At 34.4% G+C, this 17,465-nt stretch overlaps 1 protein-coding gene across 9 annotated transcripts in view; it reads left to right on the forward strand.

Annotated features, from left to right (window-relative positions):
* The window catches only part of LOC149776422 (histone deacetylase 5-like), a 348,169-nt gene that overhangs the window by 187,794 nt on the left and 142,910 nt on the right, over positions 1 to 17,465 (forward strand). For all 9 annotated transcript variants that reach the window (XM_089940838.1, XM_089940835.1, XM_089940842.1 and 6 more), the window contains one exon: positions 11,642 to 11,742. In XM_089940838.1, coding sequence (XP_089796964.1) covers positions 11,642 to 11,742 — 101 coding nt within the window. The remainder of the gene's footprint in view (positions 1 to 11,641; positions 11,743 to 17,465) is intronic.

Consider the following 17,465-nt stretch of genomic DNA (forward strand, 5'->3'; position numbering starts at 1 on the left):
CTTTCATATTTTGTAAATTTAAGTGACCATCTGAATTGATCATGTTAGACAGTTGACACACATGACTTCTGATCCTGGGTTACAATTTTGAGATTATAAGCTAATCAATATTTGATGTAAATATTTTAACAGTTAGGCCAACAACAACAAAATGTGTGTTTCCAATTTTGGTCAGTTGGTAAGAAAACAAATGTTATTTAAACATTTCTCCATACATACCCTCTCCAACTGCCCACCTGCATTTTCTGATAGTAAACCATGGCATAGACTAAATTTATTCCTTTGAGAAAAGACCTTGTCAGAGCTAATTAACAACATGATGATATATGATAGTCAGTATGTATCTGCTTAAATAATTCGTGTCCATCTAATATAACTTGTGAATTTGAAGCTGAAAATGAATAGTAAACAGCATGTAAAAGTAGCATTGTTGTATCATTCTTTAATAATAAATACATTATTTTATGCAGGTAACTCAGTTATTGTAAACTATTCTCCTCTGAGGCCCTCATTATGAACAAATTACTGTAAATTAAAAATAAGTAAAGCATGCTTAAATACATTAACTTATGATGAGGGCACAAAGTGCATATGAAATGCATTAGCAGAATATATGGGAGTGCATGTATTTCAGTGTTTACAATGAAAACTACAGTTAGAGATAATAGTCCTACAATTTTATATTGAAAACATAGATTTGTTTCTGATTTAATTCTTTGGGCAGTTCATTCCATAGAATAGCACCAAGGTAACCAAATGATTTGCTAAAAGTACATACATTTGTTATGGAAGTCTTTGTCCAGTAGGTGCTTATGGGAAAAATAATAAAATCTTAATGAGCTTGATCTCTATTTATGTTGGCTCTGAGCAAGATTAAATTCAGACTGGTTACATTCAGAAGACACTGATTTAAAAAAAAAAGAAAAATCTTTATTTCTATTGTTGTGAACATTCCTAGGATAAGCAGGGAAAACATAGTGTCAGTCAGGAAATGGACACAATGCTGTTTTTCATGTAGTCTTAACACTTCTGAAAGTTTCTTCAAATTACATTGGAACCTGCCCATATTCATACAAGACAATATTTCAGAACCCATCTTATTTCAGTTACACTATTGAATCTGTACACACAGTCTTTTTTCTAACTAAATTCAAATCCTGACAGAAGCAAAAAACTTATTTTCAAGAACCAAAAAACTTGTTTTCAAGTTTCATTGACCCTACAAATCATTTTGCTGGAATGAAAATGAAGGCAGCAATGCCAAAATTGGATTAAGTTAAAGTATGTTTCTTTATTGAATGAATAAAAATGTAATTATATTGAATTAAGTGCTTAGATAGTTTCTTTTTGTTGAAGATACTTATTTTCTTTTAACCAATTTCGGCATTACCTGCTTCCATCGCATTCCAGCCACTGTAAGCATAGGTCAATAGAACTTGAAAACATATTTGGGGCTTCTATCAGGATTTGAATTTATTACAAATAAGACATGAGTCAGTAAAATCTGATTAAAACAATATGACTTTAATTTGTAGAAAAGCGTCAATATGGGCTGCTAAGTGAGATATTACTGAAAATTTTACTTATCTTTCCAATGTTAGTTGATCTCAGAGCGAGCACGCTACACAACACTGTTATTTATGCAGCAAGACAGCGATCTATAAAGCACAACTATATCAGTCTTACATTGCAGGACTACACATTGTAGGATATGTTTCCACAAAGAACAAAATGCTATAGTCCTTTCAATATCATGTATAGAAAGGTTTCATTGTAATAAGTTGAATGCATCTGTTCTTCACTCTTAATGGTGTTTGTGTGTGTGTGTGTGTATATACACACACACACACACACACACACACACATATATATATATATATATATATATATATATATATATATATATATATATATGTGTGTGTGTGTGTGTTGTGTGTGCTGGACTTTTGTACAGTGACCCCTCACTATAAAGTGCTTCACAATCACAGTCCCTGATATAATGTAATCTCTGATGTAACACAGTTATGATAATAGATCCCAATATACTGATTGAATTCTATAATGGCAGTGATTTGTCAAAAGTTATTTTTATGTGAATTCCATGAAGAATATGTATAAAGATGTAACAGCCAAGAAAATCTTTACTTTTTTGTATGTAACAAATTTTAAACAGGTTTTAAAGAATTTTTCATGTTACTTTTTTATGTAACATTTACATAATTTTGATCATCTTTACCTTTTATATTTTATCTTCTTGTACTTCGTATTTACATTGCTTTGGAGGAGTTTATCTTCCAAGGGTTTCATACAGTTCCTTAAATTTTACATTCAGTTGACACCAACAACCATTATTGTGTTGATGTGCTAGAAAACACCTACATAGAAGCATACATTTATCTAGTGTTGCATACAGCATGGTTCACTTTGCAGCGTCTGTTAACAGCATTATAGTGGGGGATCTCAGTATATGTATATTGATTTATTGATGCATTCTTGGGCAAACATTGCTGCAGTTTCTGTTTTCATAATTTTTACTTCAGGAATTGCAGTCTTCATTTAAATTTGTGTATTCCTAACCACACATAAAAACATATTTGCCTGTTAACAAAATGTAGAGAATACTTTTGAAATCTAAACAGTCTTTTATAGCATTCCTGACATTGCTTGGGGGATAATGGTAATAATAACAATAATAACTGGGTGATGGTTTATTAGCATTTTTTCTGCTTTTTTCCTCTGCTCTTAACAAGCTGAAGGCTAATTTCTCACTGTTCATATAACATTCATAAAAGTATCACTTGGAGCACTTGCATTATACTTTCTTTCATAGTGTTATGTATTTTTGTTACAGTTTTCAACATGAAGTTTATTTCAGATACATGAGGAAATGTGAAAAAAATGAACAATTATTAGCTCACCTGGTCTTAAGGACAGGTAAGCTTGTAGTATGGCCCTGCATCTGTTTTGCATCATCCGTCATCTGTAATGCATCTGTCAATAATTGCTATTTCGAACTTCTTGTCGTAATCACTAACTTTTTTCAACGAACCATGGTAGATAGCATCCTGTCGTTAAGGTTTTACAGGTTTGTGCAAATGTTGCTGATCTAGTACAAAACAAGACAGTTATAATAAATGTCAGATGCTACTTAATGTTTAATTTTTTTTAAAATTACATCTTTTTAAAAGCAGCAAAGCAGAATTTGACTAAATTTGACAGAAAGCATTCAGGGGTCAGAAGTCTTCAAAACAATTGTTCAGATAATGCTAATCCACTATATATGCTAAAAATAGAAATACCGTGAAATCATTTCTTCTTAAAAACTACTATGCAGAATTTGATACAGTTACAGCATATTTACGGAAGCCCTCTAGTGGCCGAGTGGTCTAAAGCACTCTACATTACAGATCACTGCCATCTCACCTCTGTCTGCGTGGGTTTGAGTCTTGGATTCAGCTAATGTGGGTATGTGAGAAAGCTTGCCAGTAGCTTCTCGTGGGTCGGTGGTTCTTCCCAGGTTTTTCCCTGGTTCTTCCTCCACCATTAATACTGGCCACCATGTATAGCCTATCGTGTGCTGAAAAATGGTGTTAAACCCTACAACAACAACATATTTGCATATAATGATTTCAAATTTGTGCATGCAAAGGATGCCAATACATGATCAGATATGACCACTTTTAAAGCCTTTATACAACTAATTCTCAAAAAGCTAGTTAACCGATTCTGGCCAAATTTGAGAGAAACCATCCCACAGTAGCAGTGCCTGAAAGTTTTGTTTTAGACTCCTTGGTTCAGGATCTTACTCTACCCAGGTCTGCTTAAGCCATGCATTGGTCCAGGAACTAAGTCAAACTTGTGCATATAAGATTTTTTTTAAAAATATACAGGCAAAATTAACAAAATAATGCACACAAAATTTGAGTAATGTACATAATCATTGTTCACTGAATCATAAATTATTTATTAATTTTCTAAAAGTGTCAGAAAATCATATTTTACAATTGCAATGATTTTGTGGGCTTTTTTGTTGTTGGGAGAAATCTGTTTAGCATCAGATTTTCTTAAATTTTTGTTTTTAATTTTATAATGAAAATATTAACTTTTGCAGCAAAATGTTTTGCATAGTCATGCAGTGGATGTTTCCTAAGATTTATAATACCCAGTTATAGGGAAGGAAAGAGGCCCAGCACCCTTTTCACCTCTGTTAACCAGAAGAATCTAAGGCACAGTCCACAGTTTATTTTCATCATGGTTGGTGTACGTTTTGGACATAGAACGTTTGTAGCCCTGCAGTGCAACAGGTTCTGTACTAGTTTTTGCAGACAAATACATATGTGCTTTGTTCTGGCCTGCTGATAAAGGTAACTTCTAAAAAACCACTTAACAGAATTTGACCAAGTTTGACAACATCCTGGCATTTAGGCCTTTTATGTTTATCTGCCATCTAATATTGTTTCTGTTACTAAAAATAGAAAAACCTTAAACACCTTCTTCAAACCTGTGTAACAGGATTTTAGCTAATCTGACAGTAAGCATAAATTTGTGGAATAAAGGCTTCTTACTTTTTGCTGGCTGTGTTTAATCTTGAAGAAGAAAGAAGTTTTTTAAATGCATTCATGAGATACAGGAAATTGGGGGGGGGGATCTTTTAGTAGTTTTTAGAAGTGCTATGGCGATATTTTGTTGGCTGTCATTTTTCCTTTACCACAAATTTATTATCATCACTCCACCTTAGCTAATTGGAGGGGATTGCCCTAAGACTTTACGGACATTATTTCCATAGGCTTGATGGTCCTAAGTGAAAATTGTGCCTCTTGGACATCTAGTATGACCAATGCCTGGTGGCCAGCTTGAAAATGGCCAGATCAACTGACATTATCCACTAAAAGATTAGTTATACTGTCAGGTTGGTCCTAAATAAAAATGGTATCGATCTGACGCTCGTTGAAAATCTTGTCACAGCCTTTCATCCTGAATGATCATATTGACATGATGTTTTCAAGATTACTGATGATGTTTTGCTGGTCATAAATGAAGATAGTGTCTGTCACCCACCTTGGATATCTTGTTCTAGATACTCCTGAATAACATTTGCTACACCTTGAGAATAAATTGTAATATAGTGACTTTCTGAATAGATGGTAACATAGCTACTCCACCTGAATAGATGGCAATGTAGCTACTCCACCTGAATAGATGGCAATGTAGCTACTCCATCTGAATAGATGGTAATACAGCTACTCCACCTGAATGAATGGAAATGTAGCTACTCCACCCAAAGAGATGGTAATATAGCTACTCCACCTGAATAGATGGTAATATAGCTACTCCACCTGAATAGATGTCAATGTAACTACTGCACCTGAATAGATGGTAATATAGCTACTCCACCTGAATAGATGTCAATGTAACTACTCCACTTGAATAAATGGTAATATAGCTACCCCACTCGAAGAGATGGTAATATAGCTACTCCACCAGAGTTGATGGTAATATAGTTACTCCACCTGAATAGATGGTTATATAGCTACTCCACCTGAATGGATGGTTATATGGCTACTCCACCTGAATAGAACATAGTTTAGCTACTCCACCTGAATAGATGGTAATATAGCTACTCCACTTAAGTAGATGGTGATGCAGCTACTCCGCCTAAGTAGATGGTAATATAGCTACTCCACCTGAATAGATGGTAATGTAGCTACTCCACCTAAGTAGATGGTAATGCAGCTACTCTGCCTAAGTAGAAGGGTAATATAGCTACTCCACCTGAATAGATGGTAATGTAGCTACTCCACCTAAGTAAATGGTAATGCAGCTACTCTGCCTAAGTAGATGGTAATATAGCTACTCCACCTAAGTAGGTGGTAATGTAGCTACTCCACCTAAGTAGATGGTAATGTAGCTACTCCACCTGAATAGAACATAGTTGAGCTACTCCACCTGAGTAGATGGTAATATAGCTACTCCACCTGAATAGATGGTAATATAGCTACTCCACCTGAAGATATGGTAATATAGCTACTCTGCCTGAAGAGATGGTAATAAAGTTACTCCACCTGAATAGAACATAGTTTAGCTACTCCACCTGAATTGATGGGAATAAAGCTACTCCACCTGAAGAGATGGTAATATAGCTACTCCACTGAAAGAGATGGTTATATTGCTACTCCACCTGAGTAGATGATAATACTTCTACTCCACTTGAATAGATATTAATGTAGCTACTCCACCATAATAGATGGTAATGACTGTTCTCCACATGAATAGATGGTAATATACCTATTCCACCCAAAGAGATGGTAAAATAGCTACTCCACCTGAGTAGATGGTAATACTTCTACTCCACTTGAGTAGATATTAATGTAGCTACTCCACCAGAATAGATTGTAATGACTCTTCTCCACAGGAATAGATGGTAATATACCTATTTCACCCAAAGAGATGGTAAAATAGCTACTCCACCTGAGTAGATGGTAATACTTCTACTCGATCTGAATAGATGGTAATGTATCTACTCCACCAGAATATATAGTAATGTATCTACTCCACCAAAGTTGATGGTAATATAGTTACTCCACTTGAATAAGATGGTAATGACTCCCAAGGAACAGATGGTAATATACCTACTCCACCCAAAGAGATGTTAATTTAGCTACTTCACCTGAGTAGATGGTAATGTAGCTACTTCACTTGAGTATATGGTAATATAGCTACTCCACCTGAATAGATGGTAATGTACCTACTCCACCTGAAAAGATGGCAATATACTCCACCTAAAGAGATGGTAATATAGCTACTCCACCTGAATAGAAGGCCGTAGCAACATGGGATGTTTGACTAAAAGACATTTTATGAATTCTTGTTGTTCATAAGTGAAAATGGTGCTGATCTAACATCCAAATTTTTTGTCATGGCAGCATTTTAAAAAATCTTGTATTCACTATTCCTTCTGAAGAGATGATCAGATCAATATGCAGTTTTCACTTAAAGACTTAAGTTGTCTGGCTTGGGCCAAAATCATAATTGTGCTAATTAGATATCCAATATGGCTACCATAGTGGCTAGTTTGAACATTTGTTATTGCTACACCTTGAGATAGGGTTGTCATTATGCATCCATATGTAATGAAAGTTCATTATGTTCAACACATAATGGACATACAGCAAAGTCAATCTTGATGTACCTGGTCATTTTTGGACAAGGGGAAACCTGAAGGTGCTTATAAAGTACAAACTGGATTGGATATCACTCACTGATGTCACAATGAAAGTTGCATTGGTTTTAAAAAAAAAATCATACTACTATGTTCAGATTGTTTTTACTTAATTCTTGTTTTTTAATTTTTAAATCAGATTTTTGCAATGAAGTTTATTGAATACAAGAATAGATTTATATTCATTATATCAAAAGTTGTCCATGCCAGGACCTTGCTTAAACCACTTTGGTGATGTTGACTGAACCAGAAATCTCTCATGTTTTCTTGACAAGTAACAGAAATAATTGGTTTCTCAATTACAGGGGTGGCTTCCATGTCTGTGTCTGGCTGCAGACTTTATAGTGCTGTTTCATATGGTGAACTATTCCCAGCAATACTTGATTGCAAGTCTTACAGTACATAAAGAATTTTTCAGGAGTGACAATCTTGTCAAAGTAGTGCCAGACACAATCTTGTTTTTTTTTTCCATGCATTGCAAGACAATAATAGATTCACAGATTCCAATATCTGAGATCAGTGAGTGCTTTTCTTCTTAATGGTACCTTACCAAATGAACCTGCAACTGATACATGTTATGTACTCATTTTAGTTAATACTGGAGTGTTAACAAGCCACAAAATTATTTATTTTAAAAACTAACTTTGAAGAAAAATTATGTGAGACGTTCACACCCACAACTGTCATGTAATTGAAACTGATAGAAGTCACTCGTGCTATATTTAGCATTTAGAAGGCAATTTTAGAATTAAATGTTCAAAATTCAAACACATAATTGACAATTACAATTAGCAGAGCAGATCCTGTCATCATTCATGTGTTTATTTTGGAAGCAGACTTACATTTTGAATGTTTTGATAATTTAATATTTAATCATGATTTTCAGTTATTAATGATTAAAGGTTAGATTTGTATGTTGTCACTGCATCATAACTCAATGGCGTTTGTACTTTTTACCTCTGTGAAACATCACACACAGTGTTATCAGTTTCTAAAAATAGCCATTTGGACAAGGTGAACCGGCGTAACCAGCGTTCAGTGTTCTTTTCCGTGTTATTGTTCTTACTGAAAACCAGGCGTTAAATTTTGTTAATCTGAATATAGCTGTGCATTCCAATATTTAGTTACAGCGGTGCTTAAGCCTGCAGACTGCATAAATCATATAATCAAATTTGATGAACAGTATAGAACAATATAATACACAAATTGCTTGCCTTTCATCACCAATAGATATAACCTGAATATTTTGAGATGAAAATATCAAGTAAACTGCCACCACCACTCCTTAAATAAGGTCGATGAAGTATTCATATGTGTGATTCATATTTTAAATAGAAATGGGTATATGTTGGAAAGTGACTATTTCTTATATTTTGTTTAGTGCATAAAATTACACTCTTTTTAGTTGATGTGATATTATGCATGTATAATCTCAAAATATTGCATAAATATTCCATATATTGAAAAACAACGCATCAGCGTGTGTTTTTGAGTTTTATTTGTTTGTTTGTTTTGCTGGTTTTATGCATTATTGAATTTATTACCCTTTCCTGATTCTGATGTGTTAATCAGTAACAAAGTTATTAACACATTAACCCTGGAGCTTTTTGTCATTTTTGCCTGAAAATCGAGTAGGAAACAGATTTTGAAAGCTATTTCTGAATAGACTAGAAAACACCAAATCCCCGGTCATCTTTCAGTAACATAATAACATACTGCCTAGTTGTGTTAGAAACATCGTTTTTCGTTGGCTATTTGACTCGCACATGAGCAGAAGGGTAAAAGTTGGACTTCTATTTATTATTTTTTAATTTATTTTTTATATTTTGTTTTTGCTAAACGGAGCCATTATTTTTGTATGGAAACCACACTTTATTCCAAAAGCCCATCTTATCCTACTTTTTGCTAAGGCTCATCTGTCAGTTTGCAGTTCTTCATACTGGTTTGCCTTGGTTAAAAAAAAGTCGGGTAAAAAAACGAGGTTTTTCTATCAGTATTTTGTAGTGCAACTAGATATTCCAAATTATTTGGTATCATTGCAGAGTTAATCTGTCTACCTTTCTATAATACCACCCACTTTAGTGCATCATGCATGACCATGATGCTACAGAGCTCGGCAGTAGGCTACTACCTCCTGCCCTGTAAAGTCGTTGCATGGGGTTAATGTGTTAATAGAGGAGAGAAAATTTATGTGTTTATTTCAATGTGAAAAAAGTCGTAATTTTTTTATGACAGTTTACAACATATAAAATTGCATTATGTTCGTTACAGCTATGGTGTTGAAAAGAGTAGCACTGGTTGATTATATTTATACTACGTTAATAATACATTTCCTTAATTAAAAGATATATACAATTACATTTTGTTGAGAGGTATAATTTTATGCATGTATTGATGGAAACAGCCATTTAAAAACTGCTGTCCCTGATGACGACAGCCACCCTTAACATGATACACATTTTATACACAAAAACTGACTGAAAAAGAATCAAGGTAGATATAAATGAATATTATTGATTTCAACACTTCATTTGGAACACACACACGCATTCCTTTAATGTGCACATACAAGAGTTTTACTCAACATATATTTGAAAACATTACTGTACACACTCATATGTTATAGTTGAATATATGAAAACATTTTATAGTGAGGGAAGTGCAAATAAAAACAACTTTATTTTTGCCTATATGTCGTGAATTACTATGTGTTACTAAGCATCTCTCGGTGCTTTGCCCGAAAACAATATGGCAGCAGCCGGGCACAGTGATGTTATGGTCTATTTTTAGCACAAGGTAGATTTAAGTACAAGCATCATGTTTATTAGACCATTTCAGACATGTACTCTATGTCAATTACCAGCATCAACCAATCAAAGATTGTGTTAAGTAACATTGTAACAGTGACAATGACATGAATGCAGCATATATAAAAGGCAAAAGTTATATTTTCCATAAAGAAACTAGAAGTATCTGTAACCAATTGGAATTTATGGCTGATCGTTTCTTTCAGTCTTTTAAGTTTCAACTAAATTTCAACATTCTTCATACATGAATGAACATGCCAAGTGTTCACAGATGCTACAGCAGCCACAAGAAACCCCAAAACAAAAAAAATCATCATGAATTAAGTTGGTAATGCAGTTTCTTAAATGAGCATGCTTTTAGATCTATTCTTGAGAACCTATTTTGTACAGTTATAGCTACGTTAAAATTCCAAATCTCACACACACACACAGTTATAGACTGTTATAGTGCATGAAGCTAGCTATACAATAGTAAAGCTTTCCTAATAAGGCACTATGACCTAATGTGAATAAAAGTACATATCAACCTGGATTGATAATTTAATTCTGTTTTCAGATCTGCTGATTTATATTCATGTTCAAAATGTGTGGCAGCATTGTTGGATGAGGTGTATACATGTGACCATATCCATCTGTCAGCATTAAATTCCACATAGCATTGATGCCCTGGTATATTTTTATACTTTTTTGGGCCACTCCCAAAAACAAATGACTCAGCATTCTGCATTGTAAATATGTGACATTGTAGCAACTAATATATAGCAGCATGTCTGAGAACATATACAGTTATCTTTATTTTAAGAAACCATAAAAAATTGTGACAAAAATGCAAATTGTGCAATTGCAAGCTGCAATATGTGACAGAATTATTTTGTCACAGTTGAACTTTGGATAAATGTTGATTGCTTTGTCCATCTTGGGTGCATATGTATTTTTTGTTTATTCTTTTTAGGGTGAACTTTTGCTTGCATATTTCTAAGTTAAATCCCAACATTGCATAATATTTGGACCAATAACTTACAATATATTGAACTAAAGTTAATATATATTTTAATTAAACACCACAGAGATAATAGTCCCAATCTGTTCTAAGTAAGGGTATTTAGTCTTATTGGTCACTGATCATATTCTGATTCGGTTAATTCAGTATATAGGATTGACAGGAGTGTGTGTGGGGGTCAAAGGTTGGTTTTATCAAAAGCTGTACACTGAATCTTATTTCTTAGAAAATGAGCCAATCATAAAGCATATTACATTTGCAGATGTGTTAGAATTGCATATTATCAGTATATAGGTCTCATTGTCAGACTTAAACAGCAGTTACAATATTATTTAAACCTGATACAGAGTTTTAGTTATTTTGTTATTTTTATTGGTTCGTCCAGTTCTCAGATTGTGCATTAGTAATTTTCTTATAATTTTATACATCTGCAGTAAATGGTTAGTCAACTGCGCAGGCAAGTCTAATTGTATGAATAGGTTTTAAATGGATTCTTGAGTCTCATCCGCCACAAGAATGCTCAGTGTGGGTATCAGAGCCATGAATGAAAACATTTTGTACAATCAGTGTAAAAAAGACAATAAGTTTATATTTTGTAAATTCTTTCGTTTCCAGGCCTGTTAATCAGAATTCCCCTCCGCAACCAGGGTTATCTCCCCCTTACAGGCAGGCTCTTTTGGGAAAATATGATGAGGATTTCCCACTGAGGAAAACAGGTAGGTCTGATGAAATTTCATTTATTTGCATCATGGTCATTGCAACTTCATATGGCAGGAATATTTATTTTGATGTTGTCTTACTTCTGCCTTGAAGTTTTAGTTCTGCTTTAATTGTTTGAAGTTTGTTATCTAATACTAGAAAAGTTGACCTGTTTCTGTGACAGCCTTTAATTATATGTGTGACACTTGTTTGTCTTGCCTACATATCACTTATTTATTGGCAGAGCCATCGTTGCTTACATTTTGGACTAAGTTTTTTTGAAGTAGTGTACAGCATATCATATGATTTGCAGATGAGACATCTTTAACATAACCATTTGAGTGGGTCATTTTTTTTTTTTTAATGCACATTATTCTGATTGATATATGTAGCCGTTACACTTTGGTGAAGTTTAACATTTCAGTCATATTTTGTGTACTATCGTAGTGGCATCCATGCACCAAGAACACATTTAGTTTTAGTTAATTTGTGTTAATAATCCTTAAAAGTTCATGAGAATCTGCATTAGTTCAGTTAGAAATATTTAAAATTTATTACCTGAAAACTTCTTTCTTAGGATCGGAATACTGAATGTCTTCCATATTAATTGCATCAGCAGTGTAATTAAAAGAACCCAGTAAAAGGTTGTCATTCTACATATCATTCGTGTATACATGCAACATTAATAATAGTATTTACCGGATCTGCAACAACATATCTGGATCTCCTCATCACTAGCCATAGTTGGTGGTCCACTTTGTTCCACATCATTCCATGGCAAAAGTAGCGGGACAAACTGTCTTTAGCAAGTGACCTCTAATAGTTGCCAAGGAAATGGAAGTTGGAAGTGCCCAAAGACACACTGAGGCAGCCAACATGGTCCAGTCGTCTCAGGTATTGAGCCTGCAACCTGCAGTTGCCTAATTGACCATTGATGAACTTGTTACATAAGCTTGGTATACAGTGTCATGACTCCCTAACTGACCAGTGAGAAAGCTTGTTACATATGCTTGATATTCAGTACCATGACTTCCTAATTGACCAGTGAGAAAGCTTGTTACATATGCTTGGTATTCAGTGTTATGACTCCCTAATTGACCAGTGAGAAAGCTTGTTACTCATGCTTGATATTCAATGTCATGACTTTGATGAGGTCCACATGTCACAGCATTGATGTAAAGTTTGTATTGATGGTTTAAATGGGAGACACTGTCATGTAACGTGTCTCTGTGTAGACCATGATGATTATTTCCATGTATCTTCCTTGGTGCACCACTCCGTTGGCCTTGTGGTTAGAGCGTCCGCCTCGGATGCAGGTGGGGTCGTGGGTTTGATCCCCGGCTGAATCATGCCAAAGACTTACAAAAATTGTACTAACAGCTGCCTCGCTTGGCACTCAGCGTCGAGAGGTTAGTGTTAGAACTGGTTGGCCTGATGTCAGGATAATGTGACTGGGTGGGACATCATGCTACATGTTTGTAGCATGATGTCCAAGTAATAGACATCACTATAAACTGTTACATTGCAGATATCGTAGCGATATGACTGAAAAATTGTTAAAGCGACGTTAAAAATCCAAATCACACACACACACACACACACACACACTTCCTTGGCAGATAGAGTAAGCAATCTGATTGGATCAGTTTCTTTCAGCTATTCAGTAAGACAGTGGAATATTGTATACTGTTTTGGCTAGCTGCATATCCCAAGGGTCGATGCTAAAGGAAGTGGATTGACTACCCTTGACTTGGCAGTGCTCTCAGCTGACCTTGTATATTTCAGAGGCCAAATGTGCTAGCAGATCTGGGCTTATACTGTTATACTAAAGGCAAATATGGCACCTATTTTTTAAAGGTGCTGACATAAAGCAAGAGTTGTCTTCTCACACATTAACAGGTCTAACTTTTCTAGTGCTGCATGTTCTGTACCTTGTCACTAATTTGCATTGTAAAAAACATTTTTGTGGTGAATTTTGACATTTTATTTTCATACTTTTCACCTTTTATGTTGGTTGTTGCATCAGGTCTACAACTACCTAAGTTATTCCTGAAAAGAATTAAAATATAGTTCGAATTTTGTTTTAAAAACATTCATTCTCCCTTGTATCTATGCAAGATACTGCTTCAAAAGAAATGCTGTAAAACAAATTAAGGTATTATTTCCTATGATAAGTAAAAATTATTTCAAGATACATTAGAACTCTGTGATTTCCCCAAGTTTTGATTGGAGAATACTGTAAAGTCATTAAAAATAACTCCTGAAGCTGCTCATCGCAAAGTTTTGGTTTGAGTTTTCGAGGTTAAGACTTTATGCTTGGATTCATTTATAGCGATAAGAGGATTCTAGAATTTGATTTTCGTAGTTTCACTTATTTACAAAACAAAAATCTTTTAAGCAAATTTTTTGTCCTTCAGATGGTCAAATTTGGATGGATCAGTGGAAAAAGAAGAAAAGGCCATGTTCTTTAATATGTTGGGGGTCATAAAGTTTTGAAATTGTGACTGTAAAAATACTACTATTTATTTTCTTTAAGTTTGCATTTTTTTTTAAAAATCATTATTGAAAATTAAAATACGGTAGTGGAGATCTGCAGATAATTGTATGCAAACTCCATGGATAAAGTATGTTTAAAAGAGAAAATTTTCATTACTGTTACCTTTTGTTGCCTTTTTTATGAAAAATGTAAAATTGGCAATGTGATTTAATGTTTTCTTTTTCAGTCTTGTACTGTAACTCGTCTTTTAAGTTTAATTATTTTGTTTCCCTATTGTCATGTTTAGTTCTGTTAGTCATATAACAGGAGAGCTTATGTGATAGTTTGTAGTGTCATCTATCATCAACCTGTTGTCCATTGTCCATCATATGTTACAAGTTTGTTATTGCTACACATCTTTAGCTACCAGGATTACTGCCATAAAATGTGACACACACATTCATTCCAAGGTCTGGTTGCCCTAAATAAAGATAGTGCCCATGGGATATACAATTTGGCCAAGGGGCCATCTTGAAAATATTGTTACAGCTGCTTCTCCTGAACAAGTACTCATATTGATATGCATTCTTCACTATAGGACTTTATTTAGTGTCTTGTCAGGCCCTGGGTGGCTGAGTTGTCTAAGGTGTACTCATATTGATATGCAGTCTTAACTACAGGACTTTATACAGTGTCTTGTCAGGCCCTGGGTGGCTGAGTTGTCTAAGGTGTACTCATATTGATATGCAGTCTTAACTACAGGACTTTATACAGTGTCTTGTCAGGCCCTGGGTGGCTGTGTTGTCTAAGGTGTACTCATATTGATATGTAGTCTTCACTATAGGACTTTATACAATGTCTTGTCAGGTCCTGGGTGGCTGAGTTGTCTAAGGTGTACTCATATTGATATGCAGTCTTCACCATAGGACTTTATAGAGTATCTTGTCAGGCCCTGGGTGGCGAGTTGTCTAAGGTGCTCGCCTTAACAGATCACTCACACATATCACTAAGTCTGTGCAAGTACACATCTTGACTTGACCAATGTTGGTATTTGAGAAACCTTGCTAGCACCTTCCAATGGGTCAGTGATTCTTCCCATGTTCTTTCTACACCAAGTATACTGTCCACTATGGGTAGCTTGTCTTGGGCTACAAAAATGGTGTTAAACCCCACAAAATGTAAAAATGGTGTTAAACCCCAAAAAATGTAAAAATGGTGTTAAACCCCACAAAATGTAAAAATGGTGTTAAACGCCAAAAAGTGTAAAAATGGTGTTAAACCCCACAAAATGTAAAAATGGTGTTAAACCCCACAAAATGTGAAAGAAGTAACTTGTAGCTTCTTAATAAAATTCCTGCTGATTAATGGCAGCCATCTTGAAAATCTTTTTTTATCACTTCATACTTTACGTAGTTAACCCAAATGAAAGTGATGCTAACCTGACCTACCAAAATTGGTACAATTTGTATAACTGCTACTTCTCCTGGTTAGACGTCCTTACCAAGAATAAAAATTAACAAAAGAAAAATGCTACTTTATTGTAATTTCTGAAATCTTTTTTATGGCTATTTCTCCTGAATGGATAGTTGTATCAACATACGGTCTTCACTGGAGCAAATAGAAGTATACACTGCTCCCTCGATAACTTGCACCCAAATAACTTGAAAACATGCTTGCAAATCAGGGCAGACATGGTTGCCTTTTCTTTTCCCATAAAACGGTTACAGGATTGACCCATATTAATTTCATGTGAAGGAAAGAAAAAAAAAATTGATCAACAAAATTTAAAAAAGGCATGCAGATCATACCTGCATAAGAGCTAGCAGTCAGGGTCATTTGTCAGGTCAACTCATTTTAATTGACCACACAAGCATATAAATATTATTGTTTAAGTAACAATTAAACCACCTTAAACTATCATTGTCATTCACAGCAACCAAGCGCAAGGAATACCCAGTGAATTCAAGGCTCTTTTTGATGGATATTGTTTATTATGGTGAAGCAAGTTAAAAAGTTTTTATGAATTTTCACCAATGAAATCAATGCATCAATATTTCTGTAGTAATATTTGTTTAAAATCAAGTTTCACCATTGTCATTTTTTTAAAAAAAAGCAGATGCCATTCTGTTTTTAACATAAAAAATTTTATATTATTGTGCAAAAAAAGCAGTGATGTAATGCACAATATTTTGCTGAGCTTATAGTGCAGACTATGTTTTTGGACCCCATTGTGTGCAAATTATCAAGGGAGAGGTGTGTACCTTGTTCCAAATAAAACTGGTCTTTTTATGGCCCATTACTGCTCATAAATGATGGCTTTGATCGGAGTTTTGATTAAAACACTTCTTGCTATGTTTAAAGGATTCTGAATGAAAATGGTGCAGATTGGACCAACATAGCTGCACTTTTACTTTGGAAAATCAGACCTAATTGGTCTTGGAGTCAAATCAGAGGTCATCATTGTTTTCTTTTATGTACTTTATTGAGCTTATGAACACAATATACATATATAAGTGAATTTTGATTAAACTTTGTATTTAGTTACATTCGAGTGAACATAAGTGAATTTTGATTAAACTTTGTATTTAGTTATATTCGAGTGAACATAAGTGAATTTTGATTAAACTTTGTATTTAGTTACATTCGAGTGAACATAAGTGAATTTTGATTAAACTTTGTATTTAGTTACATTTGAGTGAACATAAGTGAATTTTGATTAAACTTTGTATTTAGTTACATTCGAGTGAACATAAGTTAATTTTGATTAAACTTTGTATTTAGTTACATTCGAGTGAACAAGTTGATTGCACTCGGACATTAATTTTGTGGTCAAAGGTCCAGTCTGATTCATACCACTCTGGTGGCCTAAATGGTTAGAGCATCTGCCTCGGATGTGCGAGGTCATTCCAAAGACTTATTAAAATGGTACTAGCAGCTGCTTCACTTGACACTCAGCATTAAGAGGTTAGTGTTAGGAATCATTGGCCTGGTGTCAGGATAATTTGACTGGGTGAGACATGCTACATGACTGCAGCATGATGCCCCAGTGCACAGCATCACTATAAACTGCCACACTGCAGACATCGTAGCAACTGGAACTATGTTAAAAATTCAAATATCACACACAAAAATTTGCAATATTTTATCTGATCGGATATTAAAAATCTGTGTCACTTTCAGAAATATGGTACCACAAAAACAGTTCATGTTTTGGTGACCATTGGAATTTCCGGACCACTTATTTTTAATATCCTTTCAGATAAA

The sequence above is a fragment of the Sinohyriopsis cumingii genome, chromosome 18 (assembly GCF_028554795.1).
Source record: "Sinohyriopsis cumingii isolate HCF-2022 chromosome 18, ASM2855479v2, whole genome shotgun sequence".
NCBI lineage: Eukaryota > Metazoa > Mollusca > Bivalvia > Unionida > Unionidae > Sinohyriopsis > Sinohyriopsis cumingii.